We start from the raw sequence: 18,745 nt of genomic DNA on the forward strand, positions 1-18,745 counted from the left end.
ATTATGAATAAAAAAAAATTAGACAATTAAAATTTAGAATAAATTGGAAAATTGTAAAACCATATTTTACTTTTTGAATTACATGTTGCTCTTTCATGCTAATAAATCTAATTATTGAATTTCCTTTGGTCTAATATATATATATATATCATTTATGTAGATACTGATGAAATATTTATAAGCAATAATTTTGATTTTAATATTTTGAAAATGATCTTTTAATAATTAGATTATTCTATTTCCAGGTTTTAAGCAAAAACAAATATTTATGTGCATCAAATTATAATGAAGGGTATTTTGACTTTCATTGTGCCATGCAGCCTACAGTAAACTGGAAGCACAAAGATTGGTATATAATCTGTGGAACAAAATTCGGGAATCAAAATGAATACATTGCTGTAATTGTTAGTTCAGCTGTGTTTGGTATCTATTTTTTTTATCAACTACTAATTAACAGTGGAAGAGATGTGCTTACAGGAAACCCAATACCAAAATTTAAAACAACATGATGCCAAAGGATAATAACAATAAAAAAAAAAAAAAAGTTTTTTCCTAGACTATCAAGCAAAATAGTTCCACATATAATATGAAAAATACTGTGATCAAATTATTGTAAATTTTCTAAAATATGAAATATAAAATAGCTAAAACCTTCCAAATGCTGAAAACAAAAACAGCATATGCATGTTTTTGTCCATTTTCGCCCTTATTTGGGAGAAGAGCAAGGCATGCAGACTTTTTTTTGACATAACTGCATGTACACTTTGCAATGCAAATTTAAGTAGTAATATGTTAAGAAGTGATTTCAGTGATGCAACAATGATCCTCATCTATTTGTTTTAAAATAAGTGTGCAATATATTTGAATAAAACATGCTACAGAATGAACACAAAGTTTCATTTATTTTTATAGAAATATATATATGTAGTTTGATTATGTAATATCTTGTAAGCAAGTGTTTCTACAGAATATTTTTAACTACGTTTATAATTTTTTCCTCTCTAAGCAGTTGCACATAATATGGAAACTATGTTACTTACATTTTCTTGCAAAGTTAATAAAATAAGAACACAGCATTCTAATAAGCTTAAAATAAATTTGCAAAACTTGTAATAAAACAACAAAAATTAACTTCAAATGACACTGATTTTACAGTTTTTACAGCAATTTACTGATTTTACAGCAAAAGTTTCAACAAAACCAACTTAAAATTTATTTTTGCCTAATTTTGAATTTGAAGTAAACTTATATATATGTAAATGTTTGACATAAAAATTCTTTTATAGACTATGAAAGGAATTAAAATACTTCAGGATTTTTGTAATTATAAATTTAGGAACATATACATAAAAAAGTAAAATCCATTGCACATTAGGATCATAAATAGAATTTGCTCCTTTGCTATTAATATTTACTGTTAAATATTAATATTTACTGTTAAATATTAATACTGAATCAAGTTCAAAATAAGAAACAAAATTTAAAACAATACTGAATATATAAAATTAAATATTTTAACAGTAACAATCCCTTTATATGTATTTGCTTTTCACTGGTTAACATTTTATATATAAATAAAACAAGATTAAAAAATAAATTCAACAACAGTCATTCTGAAAGATAATTTGATCAATATATTTTTTCAATACAAAAATACCTGTTAAAAATAAGCATAACTTTAAAACAAAAATTTGAGTATGAAAAATATAAATCTCCCACAAAGACTTTCTTTTTTCATTATTCAAAGGCACTTTAATTAAAATTCTGAAACTAATCACACAAAAGAGGAGAACAAAGTTCTTCCATTTAACTGAGTAAAGGTTGTGTGATTAATGAGAAATTCATTGCACTTTATCAGCTACAGACAGCCAATATACATCCATGATGGTCTATCCATATAGTTGAATTAAGCAGAGTTCCTTTCTAATCATAAAAGACTTAAACTTTGTAAGTAATACTAAGGCATCAATGCTACGATACATGTCCAAACCAAGCCTAAATGCAGTATTATTACTGGTGACACGAGAGATTAATGGGAGAATTTAAACCAGTAGACATTTATCTGATCCTAGTCTTTTGCTTGAAATTAAGGCAAACTTTTTTGGTAATCTTTATAAACGGGTCACACTACTGAAGAATAATATGCACTCCCACACTTTGAAGATTACAAAGTAGAACCTAGGTACCATTTAAATGGAAGATCTTGGTCCAGGTGTTTCACTGGCAAATGTTTCAACTTTAGTCCTCTGGAAAGGGTGTTGCTTCTCACTAGGTGATGAAGAACTGCCCTTATTGCCAATTGCAAATTCTTTTTAATGCAAGGAACATTTTAATGTTTATAGCAGGGAATGAAAAATGCTGGTCTTATATGTCTACATATTTCATAGGCAAAAGTTTCAACTTCAATCCTTTGATAAAGTCCTCAAAAAGGATGTTGCTCTTACCAGGTGATGAAGTGATGAATCCCATAAAAGAAGGCATTTTTCAAGTTGTTTATGAGTCGAAGAACTACCCTTATAGCCAATGGCTTTTTTTTTTTTTTTTTTTTTTTTTTTTTTAGTACAAGGAACATTTTAGTGTTTATACGAGAGATATTATAACTGTATGCAGCATCAAAAATTAAAATACTTTATTAATAATATATGTAATGTTTCCTGCATTAAATACTGTTATACTAAATTTATAACATTATTTAATATAGAAAACATTTTAATAAAAGTTGCGAGCAAGAAAATTTATGATTCCCAATGCATATACGTAATCTCATACATAAAATACACCACATTCATTTAGCAAAAATAGCCCTAAATAAAACAGATCTCAAATACAGATTTCAGTAAATCTTATTAATTTAAATAAATTACTTCTATGCCATTACCATGAGAACATGTTTTTGCACTTGATGAAAAGATTTCACATTATGAAATACTGTTTTGGTACTTCACATACTGAAATACTATTTCAACACTTTCATCCAATTTTTAAGTTGGATCAGGATCTAGAAGATTTCACTAAGGGCTTCTCTTCATACAATTTCTCTATGAGAGGCTGGAACATTTTCCTAATATTATTTCTTCTCAATTTTAGTGTAGGTGTCATGAGTTCATTTTCAGTAGAAAAGTTTTCAGTAAGGAATGCAATATTTTTTGCCTAAAAAAAATGTAAGATTAATACACTTATCAAAAAATATTATATCATATAAGTTAAAAGATTAATAAACTAAACTTATTTTTTAAAATCAAAGGTTGCTTTCACTTTTAATGAAATTATTTTATCTCCTTTTAAATACCATGCAAGACGTGTAGTAAACAAACTGGGCCAAACATAAGAACCATGCATGAGAGCCCTGGTGCATCAACTGAGCTAAATGCAAACATGTGTCAGGCTCATGGTTAATTGCTGCTGCTGTCTTTCTGCCTCGGTTATATTATTCTGAATCATATTCACATGTAAAAATATATTTTATAATAAACATTACATAATATCGTATTATTATGCCATAAAGAAAATTTAGCATTGATGAGGACATAGAGAGTAATGCTAACATTATATGATAATGATTTAAAAGAAATTTTTATTAGTAAAAATAGTGATATTTAATTTCCTATGTAAAAATTTTAGAAGCAAACTGGTTATTAAAGATGATACAACAATGAAGATCATATTAATGATCAACTGGCAGAGCAATGGATTCGTAAAGAAAAAGGTCTGATGTGAACACCACATATGACTTCATTGTACGGCTTATTAAATCATACACATTTTTTGCTGCATTTTATTTAAACTTATTTCCTTGAATTTCATTACAGATGTTTTTTTCATTCAATTAATTCAGTTCTCACTTCATGGCAAGTCAAAATACACTCTTCTCCAAAAAAATCGAAGCACCAAGAAGGACTTTTGCGATCGTGATGAAATTTGGTATGCAAAAACATCTTGATTGAGCATGCAAATGATCAAAGTTTCAATGCAGATGCACAGGAATTGCGATCATAGCGTGCATTTCTAGTGCGCAATTCGCAAAGTATAAAACCAGTAACAGAGGCGGAAAATTTATCTTTTTGTTGCTGCCATTATAATTCCCTAAAGAAGCAACTAAAGATGCCATCATGACGATATCAAAAAACTTACAAACAGCTAAACGACTTCAAACATGGTCGCATTGTAGGGTTGCGTGAAGCTGGGTGGTCAAACCGAGCAATAAGCCTCCACCTGCAGTGTACAGACACTGCTGTCCAAAGATGTTGGCAGCAATGGTTGCTACAAGGAAATTGCCGACAAAATTATGGCTCTGAAAGGCCAAGGAGCCAAGGAGCACAAATGCGAGGCAAGATAGGATGATTGCTTGCCAGGCCCGAACCGCCCTAACGGTATCATTGTCGACTATTCAACGCACTACAGCCCCATCTATACCTCCCGTGGTACCGTCCATCATCTCATGGTGCTTGTCTGAGACGGGGTTACGTTCACAGAGGCCTTCCAGATGTTTGCCTTTGACCCCACAACATCGGTGGAGTCGTCTGAAATGGTATCGCAGCTGATCGTCATGGCTGCCATCAGACTGGCATCGTATAGTATTCAGGGATGAATCCTGCTTCACTTTTGAAGCAAATGACCACAGAGTTCATGTCTGGAGAGGACAGGGCCAGCGGTCCCGATCAGCCTTTGTTTCACAAAGGTATACAGCCAATAACCCCTGGTGTGACTACTTCTTATGACAGCAGGTCATCTTTAGTCATCCTCCTAATATCTCTAACAGCTCAACAATATGTTGATACCATCCTGCGGCCGGTTGCATTACCCTTCATGGCACGCCATCCTGGTGCCATTTTCCAACAAACAATGCCAGGGCACATACCACTCGCATATCTCTGGACTGTCTCCACACGCGGTTGATACTTATCCTTGGCCAGCAAGGTCACCAGACCTTTCACCAATTGAGCATGTCTAGGGCATAGTAGGCCACCAGATTCGGGCACCACAAAATATCACAGATCTGGAGCAACAATGGATGAATGTCTGGCAGAATATGTTGCAGGATGACATTAGGAGCCTCTACCACTCCTTGCCTCGATGAATTCAAGCATGCATTGCCGCTACAGGCGGTTTGACCAACTACTAATTTGAACACTCAATGGGTGATTGTGAGCCTGTGAACAGGCACTATGACCTTGATTTTTTAATCATTTTATTATCTGTGTATGAGCTATACACATATTCAATTTCATGAAAAACAACCACTTCCTTCATGGTGCTTCGATTTTTTTGCAAAAGAGTGTATATCAAAACTCAAAACATCTTCATTAAAAATTGTAAAACACAGAAAAACATAAAACACTAAATACAGTTTAAAAAAATTCACAATTAAATTATAGTTTCTATGCAAAAACAAGCAAGTCGGGTAAGCAGGTAGAAGACAGATTTTTCGGTGCACAAAATTTAAAGTTTACTTTTGGTCCCACTTTGGCAAAGAGACACTGAAGTCGGTGCATGAACTGACTTAAATCATTATTCTACTAAAAGTTTCAAATGTAAACAAATGGCAGCCTCGTTAGGGTTAGTACCATTTAAACAACTTTTAAATTGTTGATAATTCTGTAACTATTGCATGCAGATTAACTAAAGACATAAAACTCTTAAATGGAACATAAGAACAACATAATTAAAATACCTGCAAGCAAAAAATGCACAATTTACCGACATATAATGGAAAGAAAATTGAGCTCCGAGCCAGGAACAGAGTGATATATGTATACCCACTCTATTCCCTGGGTTGGATATATATATATATATATATATATATATATATATATATATATGTTAAAGATGGACAATCCATCACGGAATTGATTCAAAGAAATAATTCACTTTACTGAATGAATGATCAGCGCTCTGGCGAAAACGGAACTGCCACAGAGTGATACATATATATATATAATATATAACCACTCTGTTCCCTAGCTCGGATATATGTATACATATTTATATATACATATATATTAGAGATGGACAATCCATTACGGAATTGATTCAAAGAACCAATTCCCTTTACGGAACGAATGATCAGTGCTCTGGCGAGAATGGAACTGCAGTTCTTTATTAATAGTTCATCAAGTGCTGTTGGGAAGCATGCCAAAAACTTAATTCCTAATGTAAAAACTAGCAGTTTCTCTTTTATCATCTACCGGAAACGTGTCTAACCTATTTTTTATGTGTGTATGTGCATTATGTATGTATATATGTGTGCTTTTGTCTTGCTTGTGTTCTATCTAGCATTTAAGGAAAAAAAAAAAAAAAATATTACATACACAGACACCCCCTGTTTGCAAATGGATGGTTTTCTTTTTTCATTTGGTAGTGTAAGTCTTGGTAGTCTTTGAAGTACATAGATTATAGGAACTAGTCCCTTGGTATTACCTTTTTTTTAATACAATATTACTGTAATAGTTATATATAAATTAATAAATTATATTTTTATTTATTTACTTATTTTACTAACATCTTGCAATCAAGAGCTATGAATTTCTCTTTAATGTTCTTTAGAATTAGTATACATAAGTATTTATAAACATACATTTTTCTATTTAAAGCATTGTTTCAAGGTTGCAGAACAAAATGTGGATCCTATCAAATAGAAGAACCTCGAGCTATATTTGGTATCATTTTGTCAAATCAGATTTTTTAAAAAAGGAAAATGCCGGTATTGTCAGCAGACAATTTCCTGTTCTTTGGGATCTGTTCCTAAGCTAAAAATTTTTACACTGTGTTTTGTAGAAGCAACAAAATATCAATTATAGTAATAAAATAAATAATCTTTAATAAAAGTGAGTTTAGTTTTCATTATTTTTGAACTTTTAGCATTTTTTTATTCCAGAATTTAATTTACTGTTCTATGTAGAAATGTTTTTTATGAAATCTCAAAAGTACAGTTGAAAGAAATCAGTCCAGGGAGTAAGTGGTTTTGTTGAGTCGATTCCAGTGATCCAACCCTTGTTCAATTCTTTCTGCTTTGCTTTACCCCATTTCTACACACTGCTCTTAATCCATGCCTACATTCATCAAGGTCATTTTTAGTGACTAGTGAATCATTAGAAAGAAGAGATTCACTTCGGTGAGCAAACGGTTCTGAATACAGTGAAATACTGCTTTATTTATTAATAAAAATTAATATTTTAGAATGAGAATTTTTAATAATATCTATAAATTTCTCTTAGCAAAACTATTTAATTATTTTATGAACACAGTAAACTACTTTATTGAAAAATTAATAATAAAAAAGTAACATACAATTTACCTCATAAAGTCTTCGTACACTTTAAAGAAATCTGCACATACTATTAAATAAAGTAAATTTCTGTCAGTCAGTGTTTTATAGGATATCCTGCAGCTTTTCTGAAAGCTTTCAAACATCTGGGCATAGAGTTCAGCACTTTTTTTTTGGTAATATCTGCATCAATGTTCCTCCATTCTTCAATCATTACTGTTTTTTAGTTAGGTTTTTGTTTTAATGTTGTGTCTTTATACTCTAATCTCTAATTCTCTCCAAATGTGCTCTGCTGGGTTTAAATTTGGTGACTGAGATGGTGTTTTCTGAAATCATGGACAATTATAGACACACCAAAGGCGAATGTTGAAGGCTATGTGCTTAGGATTGTTATTATGACAAAAAATAAAGTTGTTTCTAGTGCCCAAATTTTGGGAGGATAATTTAAAATTATTTAAAAAATTATTTAAATAAAGATCATGGGTCATTATATGATCAATAAATACTAAATTATTTTATCTTCTTAGTAATATGCAGTCTCACACAAAGACACCTTCTCTGCCATGCTTTAGTGTTCCAGCCAAAGTCTTGGGATTATGTTTCTCATTTTTTTCCCTACATACAATTTCTACATACAATTATATACCCATTGGAACCCAAACTGTTAAATTTGCATTCATCTGCAAATAAGACATGATTCTAGCATATTCGGGTTTATTTACCCCTGATTTTGCGAAGAAAAGCCTAAGCTTTCTATTTTTTGCACTTACAAAAAATTTCCTTAGAGCAGAGCACCCATTTAATCCACCCGATTTAAGTATTCGTCGAACAGTTTCAAGTGAAATTGAAGGAGAATATTTTTCAGTAAATTCTTTAGAAAACTTTACAGCACTCAAATGTGGATTTTTCACATATTTTCTAACTATACATCTCTGGTCACATTGAGTCATGTTGAATCCTCTTTGTCGTACAACCTCTTCTTACATTATTAGATCCAATTTTCATTCATTAGATCCAATTTTCTTCTTTAAAGCTTTTTTTTTTTTTTTTTTTTTTTTTTTTACATACTGCACTATGGGATAAATTTACTAATTTAGTGATATCTCAAATCGAATTCCATCCTTACGATGAAAAATTATCTATTTTTGAATGTTGTTCATTGTTTCTTTACAACTATGAGCCACTTTTAAATATGAAATAAAATATACCAAAGTAAGCTAGCAAAAAATAAAGCTAAACGACTTTTTAAACATCACGAAAATGAAAAAATAAAAAAAGTGGTAGATTATAATTTTGTTTATGAAATTTTACAAAAACATTTTGGTGTACAATAACTTTCGTGGCATTTTTTATCTATACCTCCTTACATTTTCAATTTCAGAAAAAATAAATAAATAAATCAGTATAAAAAATTTAAAAGTTTGATTTTATTCGAAATTACATGAAGATGATATGAAAAAATATTGGCCTTTATATTTGAATTCAGGTCCAGATTAAAGCGCTGTTTTCTGCAATTTCTTAAAATGTACAAACAGTTTTAGGAGTCACTGTATACAGGGTGTCCCGTAAATGTTGCGACAAACTTCTGGTGGAGGTAGGGCACATCATATGGATTAAGAATTGCATGGGAATCCATGCCCGGAAATGTCGGGGATAAGCAGTTGCAGAGGTAGAAAATGGGAAAGGAAACAAGCGAGTAATTAGTTTGAAACATTTACTGGATATGAATACAAATGGTGTACGATAACTTGAATTTTACAACAGATGTTCGAAGTTTGCACCATCAGATGCCAAACATGCCTGACACTGACAGACCAGTAATTGGAACCAGTAATGTGTCAGGGAAGCATTTCCGATAAATGCGTGCAGCGGCTGGTCCATTACTCTCAGCTATTCCATACACTAAGTGCATGTCTGCAAGCTCTCTGTTTATACAGCATTCCATGCTCTTCATATGGTGCCTACTGCATGAATGAGGCAATCCTCATTTTCTACTAGCACACTCCTGTACAGCAACACCTGAATGACAGCTTAGAATGACATTTCTGGGCATGGGTTCCTATACAATTCTTAATCCTTATATTGTGCCCTACCTCCCCCAGAAGTTTGTCGCAACATTTACAGGATACCCTGTATATAGACACATAATATGGCTGACTGCAACCAAAAAGGGAGGTATCCTTTTTGGTACCCTTCTGCTATATGTTCTAACAGTCCCATATACAAAATTTCAACATTCTGAGGTTACTTGTTTTTGAGTTAGGCGAGATACATACATATGTACGTATGTACAGACAATCATGAAAAAAAAAAAAAAAAAAAAAAAAAAAAAAACTCTTCTGAATTCATTTTAAATCCATTTTGGGAAAAGGAGTCCTTTATCCTGTCCCTGTGCACAGATATAATCAAAAACATCACTCAAATGGATTCAAGAGCAGTCAAATGGATATTTTTGTTGAAATACGATATCTGAAAGTTTTTGCAATTATAATACTTCCTTTACCTCGCACAAGGAAGTAAAAATAATAAACTAAAAATCTGAAATTGTAAGAAGCCTCATGGGAACAAAATGCCAAATTTATATCAGAGAGGTAGAAACACAACAGAGTTTGATGTATTTAATATAATATTTGACAATATATTTTGAGGAAATATTGTTACAAAGACAAACTGGTAAGCAGAACAAATAATAAACAATAAAAATAAAAGACTAAAAACTGAGAAAACTTTGCATTATCTTTGATAATGACTAGCTAAAAAACAACAAATCAAACAAACATGTGTAAAAGCTGCTACAGCAACTAGGAAGTCATAGACATGTTGAGTTGAGTTACATGTATCATAATGCTTTAAAAATACCATATAATTAAAGACTAATTATGTTTTTAATACTTTTTGAAACATCAATACTATAAAATAAACATTTCTACAGAAACCAAAATAAAATATTATTGACTAATTATTCACTTCTCAATAAATATCATTAATGTTAACTGATATACTGCTTATATTATTTCTTATAAAATTAAATGAGGTGTATGTTACACATATACAGGGTGGTCATTAAAAGCTTCTTCATTATATGAACTAGCAACCTATCCACTCAACTGATCAAAATGAAATTTTAGATATTGTTAATTGAAGACATACTCGAGATTGTGATAATATAAAGACAATAGAGCTCTCACAGTTACCATTGCAGTGAAAAAATTTCAAATTTTTTAATGGCAACACCCATTTTTTTCCCAGTGCAAATTGATTGAAAAACTATAATGGCATTGGAAAGATACACATATGACAAAAACTGCTTACGTAAAACATTTGCAAGGAAGAGCAAAACATAGGATAAATCGGGGAAAAAAAGAAGGACAAGAAAGGGGAGGGGAAACGTTTATTGGAATTACAAGTTTTAGTTTTCAATATGCCTACTTTCACACATTGCACTGGAAGATTTCTGACAACAATCACAGATGTAGCATTGCATGAGATATCTGTATAACTTCATATTTTATGGCATCTTTCAATTCTGACAAATCTCTTGGATTTGATGTGTACACCTTAGATTTCAGATAACCCCAGAACCAGAAATCCATTGCAGTGATGTCATGGGATCGCAGTGGTCAACAAACTGCAAAGTTACGGGAGATGACGGTTTTCCTAAGTGCTGCTGCAACACTTGCCGAACACGTCGCAACGAGTGGAGCAACACCATCTTGTATCCATACAATATCATCAATGACATTTCCCTGCTGCAATTCTGGAATCTCATAATTCTGCAACATTTTTGAATACCAAGCACTTGTGATGGAGCATGTTTTTCTACTTGCGGAAGTGACCACTTTGAAGACGTACGAACTGAAAACGAATGTGCTTCTGATGTTGGACTACACAGTTATTTTAGCTTTGTGTAAAAGCACTGGTGCCACATTGTGAGGATTTTTGTCAGCCCAATGAATACAGTTCTTGGAGTTTACATTCTCAGTTACCCCTTTTCGGCATGCTACCTTTTAAAGTTGGAATTTCCACGAAAAAAAAAAAAAATGGTAGGCAGTTTAATCAGGCTTAGAGTAGTACACAAGAAACATTTTGTAAAGATACCACTTACCATTTTAATTCTGTGCGTGTGCCTGGAACGGGCTCCTAGAATGAATAGAGCTTCAAAAAGAGTGCTGAAATGAACATTGTTGGGAAGCGTGTAATAGAGTAAAAGATTTGGCCTATGATTAAAAAACACTAGATTCTAAATACCTCAGCAAATTTAGCATTACCAGGATGTGGGAGGCCTGCTATTCTACCCCCCCAAAAAAAATGCTCTTTTTAGTAATATCTTGATTACATGAGTATAAGCGGGGGAAGTAACTTGGCTATATTATATTTACAATTTCATCTACTTTTTCTTTTTTTTTTTTTTTTTTTTTTTTTTTTTTTGGTGGTGGTGGTACTTTTTGAAGGAAGTGACACCACCTTTGAAAAAGCACAACCCAACATTGCATGTTTTGCACATGTATCGAGATTCGTATCAAATTCACTATCTGAAGGCAATTCATGTAGCATTTTCAGTGCTTCGGAAATGGTCAGCCCTTTCTGATCCATTTGCAAAATAATTAAAAATCAGAAAAAATGAACTAATATCTAAAATTAGAAAATTAAACTATAAAATAAAATTAAATAAATGTCTACAACTCCAAACTATCAAAACGCAGCACTAACAAAACTTCTTTGAATGAAATTGAAAGAGAAAAAGATAGCTGCTCTAGTAAAAAAAACCAAACAGCTAATTGATAGAATTATGCCTGACCTTCAGAAAAGCATCCCAACAATTTCTTAGTTGATAACCAAACCTCCTCTACCCCCTAAAAGAAACGGGAAATGAAACATAGATGTGGACCCAACTTTCTATCTTTCTATTGCAAATAAGTCCACCGGAGAGTTGCAGTAAAACAAAAATACAGTTGTTGGTCTAGTTCTAGTGTCTTAGGGATCCCACTCTAGGCACACCTGATGTTTGCCGTTCGATTTAAGGCAAGATTTCAAGGTAAATATTTAAAACTAATATAGAATAAGAAGATTAGCATATAGCCACGAAAAGAACATAGGAATTTCTTTTCAAACAATTCCTTTTATATGTTAAAAAACTCTAGAAAACTTCTTTGAAAAATGTGGGTCTTTAAAAACTAAACTTGGCTAAAATATATGGACTGGTTTGTGTTGTGCTGTCATCATCTAGTATAAATAAAGAAGGTTCAGAGTAACCTATAAATCCTTTTTCATTCAATTTTTCTGTGTGTACAGAGGGAAAATTTTAGGTGTGTTCAGACCAGGCACACTGTGCTGCAGGAAAAATGCACCTCATCCGTCACTATCTACAGCAACCATCTGCTATCTTCATCGTATCTGATGAAGAATGATGATGATCTCTTCTTTGCAAATGTTTTACACTGTCAATTTTAATTACAGCATTCTACCAATATTTATGTTTTTTCAATGCACTGATCAATTTGTGCAGGAAAAAAAGTTGGTGTTGCCAAGCAAAAATTCCAAAATTTTTTCACTGTAACCATAACTGTGAGAGCTCTATTGTTTTAAATCATCACAATCTCTAGCACATACCATCAAATAATAATATTTGAAATTTCATTTTGAATGGTTTCGTGAGTAGACTGATAAAGATTCACATATCAAGCAATTTTTTTTATTTATTTTTTTTTAATTTTTTATATTTTTTTATGTATACCCTGTATTTATGTATTGTAAGAGTTGTGCAACTACTGTAAACTTGATCACTAGGCCAAAACATTAAATGACTTAAAATGTAACCGACAAGTCATTGACCATCAAGTGATTGTGTCATGTTATTAGAACTTAGACGCTAAATGCAAGGAATTAAATGAAAGCCTGCTACCATTTTTACCTTTGAATTAGATTACCTTCAAATTTCATACATACAGTCAAAAGTCTTTAATCCGGACGTCCATAATCCGGAATGATCTATAATCCGGACCTCAAAGCTACAAACTTTCTGCGCATGCGTTAACACATAGTATGCTTAGGCATGCGCATGTGCATTTACACATGCGCATAATACTTTTCAATATATTTCCTATAAAATATGTCCATTATGTGTTAATATAATGGAGACACTTTTCATTTCATCACAGTTTTCTGGAAATTGTAGGTCTATAAATCTTGCCTTTAGACCTTCTGAGGTGCAAGGTCTAAAATCCAAAAGAAAAATTATCCCTGCCAAATCTGTAAAAGCAAAAATCCAGAAGATTTGTGGGGGGTAATTCAAAAAAGAGAAGCATAAACTGAATTTTCAAGAGAAAACTGATATGCATTTAAATATTCTGAAGCAGTTACAATGGGAAAAAACTCTTATCATAAAAAAATATAAAAGAAGACAAATGAAATTACATTTTAAATAATTACAGTAACATTTTTGTTTGTCCTAAGAAGTTTTTTGGAAACTGTGCTTCACAACATTTATTACCTTGTTTATTTTTCAGAATCAATATATTCCCAAGTCATTAAAATGGGAAGTAATGTCACTTTAAAATATGGCAGAAGAAAATAAAAATATTTTATTTTACTGTTATTTTTTAAATATGATTTTAATACATTATAATTAATTTTATGATATTTATGAATGTTCGCAAGGAAAGTCGTCAAAATTTCGCAAATTGCAAATGAAAACTTTTGCATACAAACTGATCTTGAAATCACCAAAATGTTGATAAGTCTGCAAATTCAGAATCAAATAATTTCAAAAGAATTCAAACATTAACTCATCAAATACATATTTGTCAATGCATTGCCAAAAAATATTCCTCAAAAATGTTAATTCATACTCAAACTGACAGTCATAAAAAAACAGAAGAAAATGTCAGATGAGTAAAATTAATGACCTTTTGCCAGTTTGGGCCAAAATTAAGGACTTTTAAGGATCTACAAAATTCTCATTGCAAGAGAAAGTTCACATCTATTCATTTAGTCTATCTTTCTGTCTTCAACTCAGCTGACAATGGATGGGAAAAACAAACTGTGATCAACGTGAATATCAGTACAGTAGAGTCCTGCAAACTTGATATAATATGGACTGAGAGACTGTCGAGTTTCCAAAAAGGAGTTTAACGGAATGAGGAGTAGGTTTTTCAGAACTCAATAGTATTTAACCCTTTGACATCCAATACCTAAATCCATGAAAATTTTGTTTACACGTTCCCATTTGTCCAGTCTGTTTCATTTCCACTGTCATGTTAGTTTGTTTTCTTTTAGAACGACATTTTCACTTCACAGAATATCAAATGTTCCTAAAAATACATAACACTTATATGCCTGGATGCGAACTGAGGCACAATGCCCGCAATGAACTGCTGCGAGTTTAGTTTGCAATCACAAAACTTCAGACAAGTCTCATAATGTTTCGCAACAACAGATAGGCATGTGAGCCAGTGGCCAGCTGCTACATGATTTTCTTTATATTTCTTTGTATCTTCGAAAGAAACAAACAGCATTGCCAAGTATTAAAACATAAATTTGTTAACCAGTTCCAAGGATTAATGGTACCATGTGAAAACAGCAAAGATTACAGAAAAAGAACACTCAAATCTTTGAACAGAACAGGAAAGACATATGCATAAATAATAATTATACGTACTGTATATAATATGTGCTCTGTTTGGCCTACAGATATTTTAAAAAAAGTTCCTAAAAAGTTGTCAACTCATATGGCATGTCGAGATATCGGGATTCTACTGCATTAAGAAATCTGCCTCTTACTGTTATTCGTTTCATACTATTTGTTAAAATTAAAGCATTGTGCATTAGAGAAATTTTAGCACATATGCACTCATAAAGAAGATATGACTAACTTTAACTTTTTCAATTTAAAAAAAAAAAAAAAAAAAAAACTGATATTTGATTCAGCTATGCTTATGCATTTTAAGTTTCTGCTTTTGTTTTTTGACACACACATTAAGTCACACATGCTCCCTGGGTGGTGCTAAATGGTAACTGTCACAAAGTCCTGTGGCAAACCGGGGTTTAATGAGATGAGGTTCGGTCTGATGATAAATAATCTTATGACGACCCAATGGACCGCTCCTCCCTGGGAAAACCGGCGATTGTGGGGAGGATTTGAAATTCCGAGGACTTCTGATCTGGAGAGGAGGGGTCTTGGAGGAAGCAGCCATGTAGAGGATACAGGAGAAAAACTGAGTTTTGCATCTCAGGCCACCAAATAGTACAGGAGCCCGGGGCAGCCTAACCAGTATGGCCTGGCTGCTCTATCAGCTGGTGTATAATCTCGCCTGCCTTGTAGTTCCAGGTGGTGCCTAGGTGGGGTCCTGCATGGCAGAGTGGGGGCCTCTTCCGAGGTCACTGCTGGCTGCTGAATCCGGAGCTAGCCCCTCCAAACTGGCTCTTAGAAAATTGAAAGGAATTTTTCTCCCCCTTTTTTCAATCAAATACCAAAATGGATGTTAGCACTATAGAATCAGAAAAAAACACATCTTCTGAAACCCCCATTTTAACCACTGTAGCTCCTTCTAAGGGAGTGAATACGCCCTTGGGTGCGAACGCTCTTCTTTTTAGGACTACGAAAACCAGAACCGCTGATGAAGGGGTGAATGTGCCTTTAGACAAGGACGCCTTGAACCCAGTAGGGATGGATATTGACTCCTCTGTCAGAAGTGCTGTGCCAGATGCGCAAGTGGATGACCAGTCACCAATGATTGAGGTTGTAAATAAAAGAAAAGAGACAACCGCAGAAGGAGCGGAAACGGCTGGAGAGGGCCATGGAAGGGATCTCGATCTCCGGGAGGAAGGGAGCGAGCGAGAAAACAGATAAAGCTGGGACCTCTGGAGCGACCTCCAAACTGGTGAGGGAGAGCCATCCAAGCAATGAAGATTCTCGTAAGAGAGAATGCATTGCTGGTGACACCCCGGAAATGGCCCTCAAGAAACAATGGCTTTATAGTCAAGCTGTGAGGAAAGGCCATCTTTATGATTAAAAACAGGAATAGCTGTGTTAGTCTCACTGATTGTGAAGTAAAGAGAGCTATTACTAAAGGGTGTCCACAGGGTGGTATTCTTTCTCTGTTCCTGTGGAACCTGGTATTCGACTCACTCTTGGTACTTCTAAGGGAGGAACCTTGCATGTCACAGAATTATGCATATGACCTTATTGTGTTACTACAGGGTTTCGATATTGGAACCCTACATAATCAAGCTCAGCAAATCTTGAATAAAGTATCACACTGGGGTGAAACAAATGGCCTATCTTTCTCTGCTGAAAAATCAGAGGTCATAGTTTTCCCGTGGAAAAGGAAATAGAAACTGGCAGATTTGTATCTGGGTAACCAGATTATCAGACGTAAGGAATGCATTAAACATCTAGGATGTTACCTGGACAGCCACAAATGTCTTAGTACTTTGCAGGCGAATCGTTGGTAAACAATGGGGGCCTTAACCCAAAATCTACTCTATGGATTTATACTGCCATAGTCTGGCCAATGCTTTCTTACAAATGTGTGGTCTGGATCAATGTTATTAACAAAAGCACATATTTAAACATTTTACAAAAGTGCAAAGATTTGCTTGCCTATGCATTAGTGGGGCTTTAAACAGTATCCCTACTGCTGCATTAGAATTTTTATTGCCACACTTGAAATTATTCTTGAGCGGAGAAGCAATTAAAGCCATGTATAGGTTGAATGAAAATGGCACATGGTGCCAAAGGACAGGTTTCGGTCATAAAAGCCACCTGAAAAGCCACATTGACACATGCCTGGACTTGGGCAATGAGATCCCTATAATCTATATACCCAAAGATGCAATTACTAAAACAATAGTTCCAGATAACCTATTCTCAACTTATATACCAAAAAGGAATGAGATAGAATCTCTAACTGACCTAATTCCAACAGGACCAATTGAATGTTACACAGATGGATCAAAATCCAACTTCATCGGAGCTGAAGCTATTATAAGAGCCAAGGGATCTGAAGAAGATTTCATCTATACCTTGGTTTACCAAGGTATAGATGTTTACAATGTATAGATACTTACAACTGTTTTCCAAGTCAAGGTTCTGGCGATCAATGTGGTCGCCAGGAAGCCATTAGCTAAAAATACAGTTGATAAGAATATATATATTCTCTCTGACAGCCAATCAGCCATCCTTGCTCTGGCTATCTGGCTAATCATGTCAAGTTACAAAACTGTGTTTTGAACTGCACTCAAGATCTCAATTCTCTGGCTCAGGACCATAACACCATTAGTTACGTCTGAGTCCCAGGTCATTGTGATTTTGCTGGAAATAAACTACCTGATAAAGTAGCTAAAGATGCTTCACATCTACCCATGTCTGGTCCAGAACCATTTTACCCAGTTTCATATCAAAGTGTTAAAAAAGAAGTAAGAAGCTGGATAAAGAACAAATATGATGATATGGTCTAAACTACCAGACTGTGCTCATTCCAAATTGGTGCTTAGTACACTTAACTTATCAGGTAAACTCATACACCTTAGCAGAACCAAGGTAATTCAAATTGTTACCAGACATGCTTATCTGGCCAAGCATCTCCACAAATGTGGTCTTGTCGAATCTCCTCTCTGCTCAGCTTGTGGAGAAGAAGAGGAAACACCTTTTTACTTCCTGGGATGATGTCCGGAAGTGAAAAGGTGTTTCCTCTTCCTAGAAACAATTCCTTGGGTTTCCCTATATTAGCTTTGATCAAGCCCTTCTATACAAAGGGCTCTCTGGCATAATAGGGTTTCTGATATATACTAAGCATCTACAGGTCAGGTGAATTTGAAACCACAAAAAACAAGCATTGAGATGCCCTGGGAGGTTTTTTTTTTTTTTTTTTTTATAAAAGAAACTATACAGGGATTTTCCTCTCATAGCTGTGTTTTGGAATATAATTTGGAAATAGATATCAGATCTTTATACACCACCTGGCCATTTGGCTTAAAAAAGTACCTCTGCCTTAATTTAATTTAATTTAATTTAATTTAATTTATTATTTATTTATTTATTTTTATTTTAGACTCATCATTGCACCCTTGTTTGGTCAAGAGTTTGCGTTTGGTGGTTTGGGAGGGATTGAATCGGCTCTTCATCCAATTGGGAAGTTTTAACGATTTAATAGACACCCTGAATTTAGAGAGATGAGATCTTTTGCTGATACTATATATTTGGGGTCAGTTTGGGACTTATCTATTTATTTATTATTTACCTTTCACAGGAGTTACCATTTAAAACCTTTGACTTAAATAATCAAATGGCGGAAGAGCAATGGGCAACATTGCCTAAGCTCTTTTCGACATGCAAATTTTTTGAAAATATAAAATCCAAAAAAAAAAAAATTTAAAAAAAACACTGTTTTTGCACATTTGTGTTGTTATTTTATAATTTAAAAAGTAAAGTAAAAAAATCTGATGTGTACACCACATGACTTCCTTGTATTGGAATATTAA

The 18,745-nt window shown here is 33.4% G+C and overlaps 2 protein-coding genes across 6 annotated transcripts in view; one reads left to right on the forward strand and one right to left on the reverse strand.

Annotated features, from left to right (window-relative positions):
• LOC118185256 (uncharacterized) overlaps positions 1-6,803 on the forward strand; it is a 33,369-nt gene extending 26,566 nt beyond the window's left edge. For 2 of the 3 annotated variants that reach the window (XM_085818743.1, XM_085818744.1), the window contains exon 7: positions 246-893. In XM_085818743.1, the coding sequence (XP_085674869.1) occupies positions 246-509 (264 nt within the window). In that variant the 3' untranslated portion in view covers positions 510-893. Of the gene's footprint in view, positions 1-245; positions 894-6,590 lie in introns of those variants that run through there. The other variant, XM_085818745.1, reaches the window with a different exon arrangement.
• LOC118183988 (long-chain-fatty-acid--CoA ligase 5-like) overlaps positions 884-18,745 on the reverse strand; it is a 100,401-nt gene continuing 82,539 nt past the window's right edge. For all 3 annotated transcript variants that reach the window (XM_085818742.1, XM_085818741.1, XM_035353617.2), the window contains one exon: positions 884-3,150. In XM_085818742.1, coding sequence (XP_085674868.1) covers positions 2,992-3,150 — 159 coding nt within the window. In that variant the 3' untranslated portion in view covers positions 884-2,991. The remainder of the gene's footprint in view (positions 3,151-18,745) is intronic.

The sequence above is a fragment of the Stegodyphus dumicola genome, chromosome 6 (assembly GCF_044657685.1).
Source record: "Stegodyphus dumicola isolate Sdum_Otavi_A_Nest chromosome 6, ASM4465768v1".
Lineage (NCBI taxonomy): Eukaryota > Metazoa > Arthropoda > Arachnida > Araneae > Eresidae > Stegodyphus > Stegodyphus dumicola.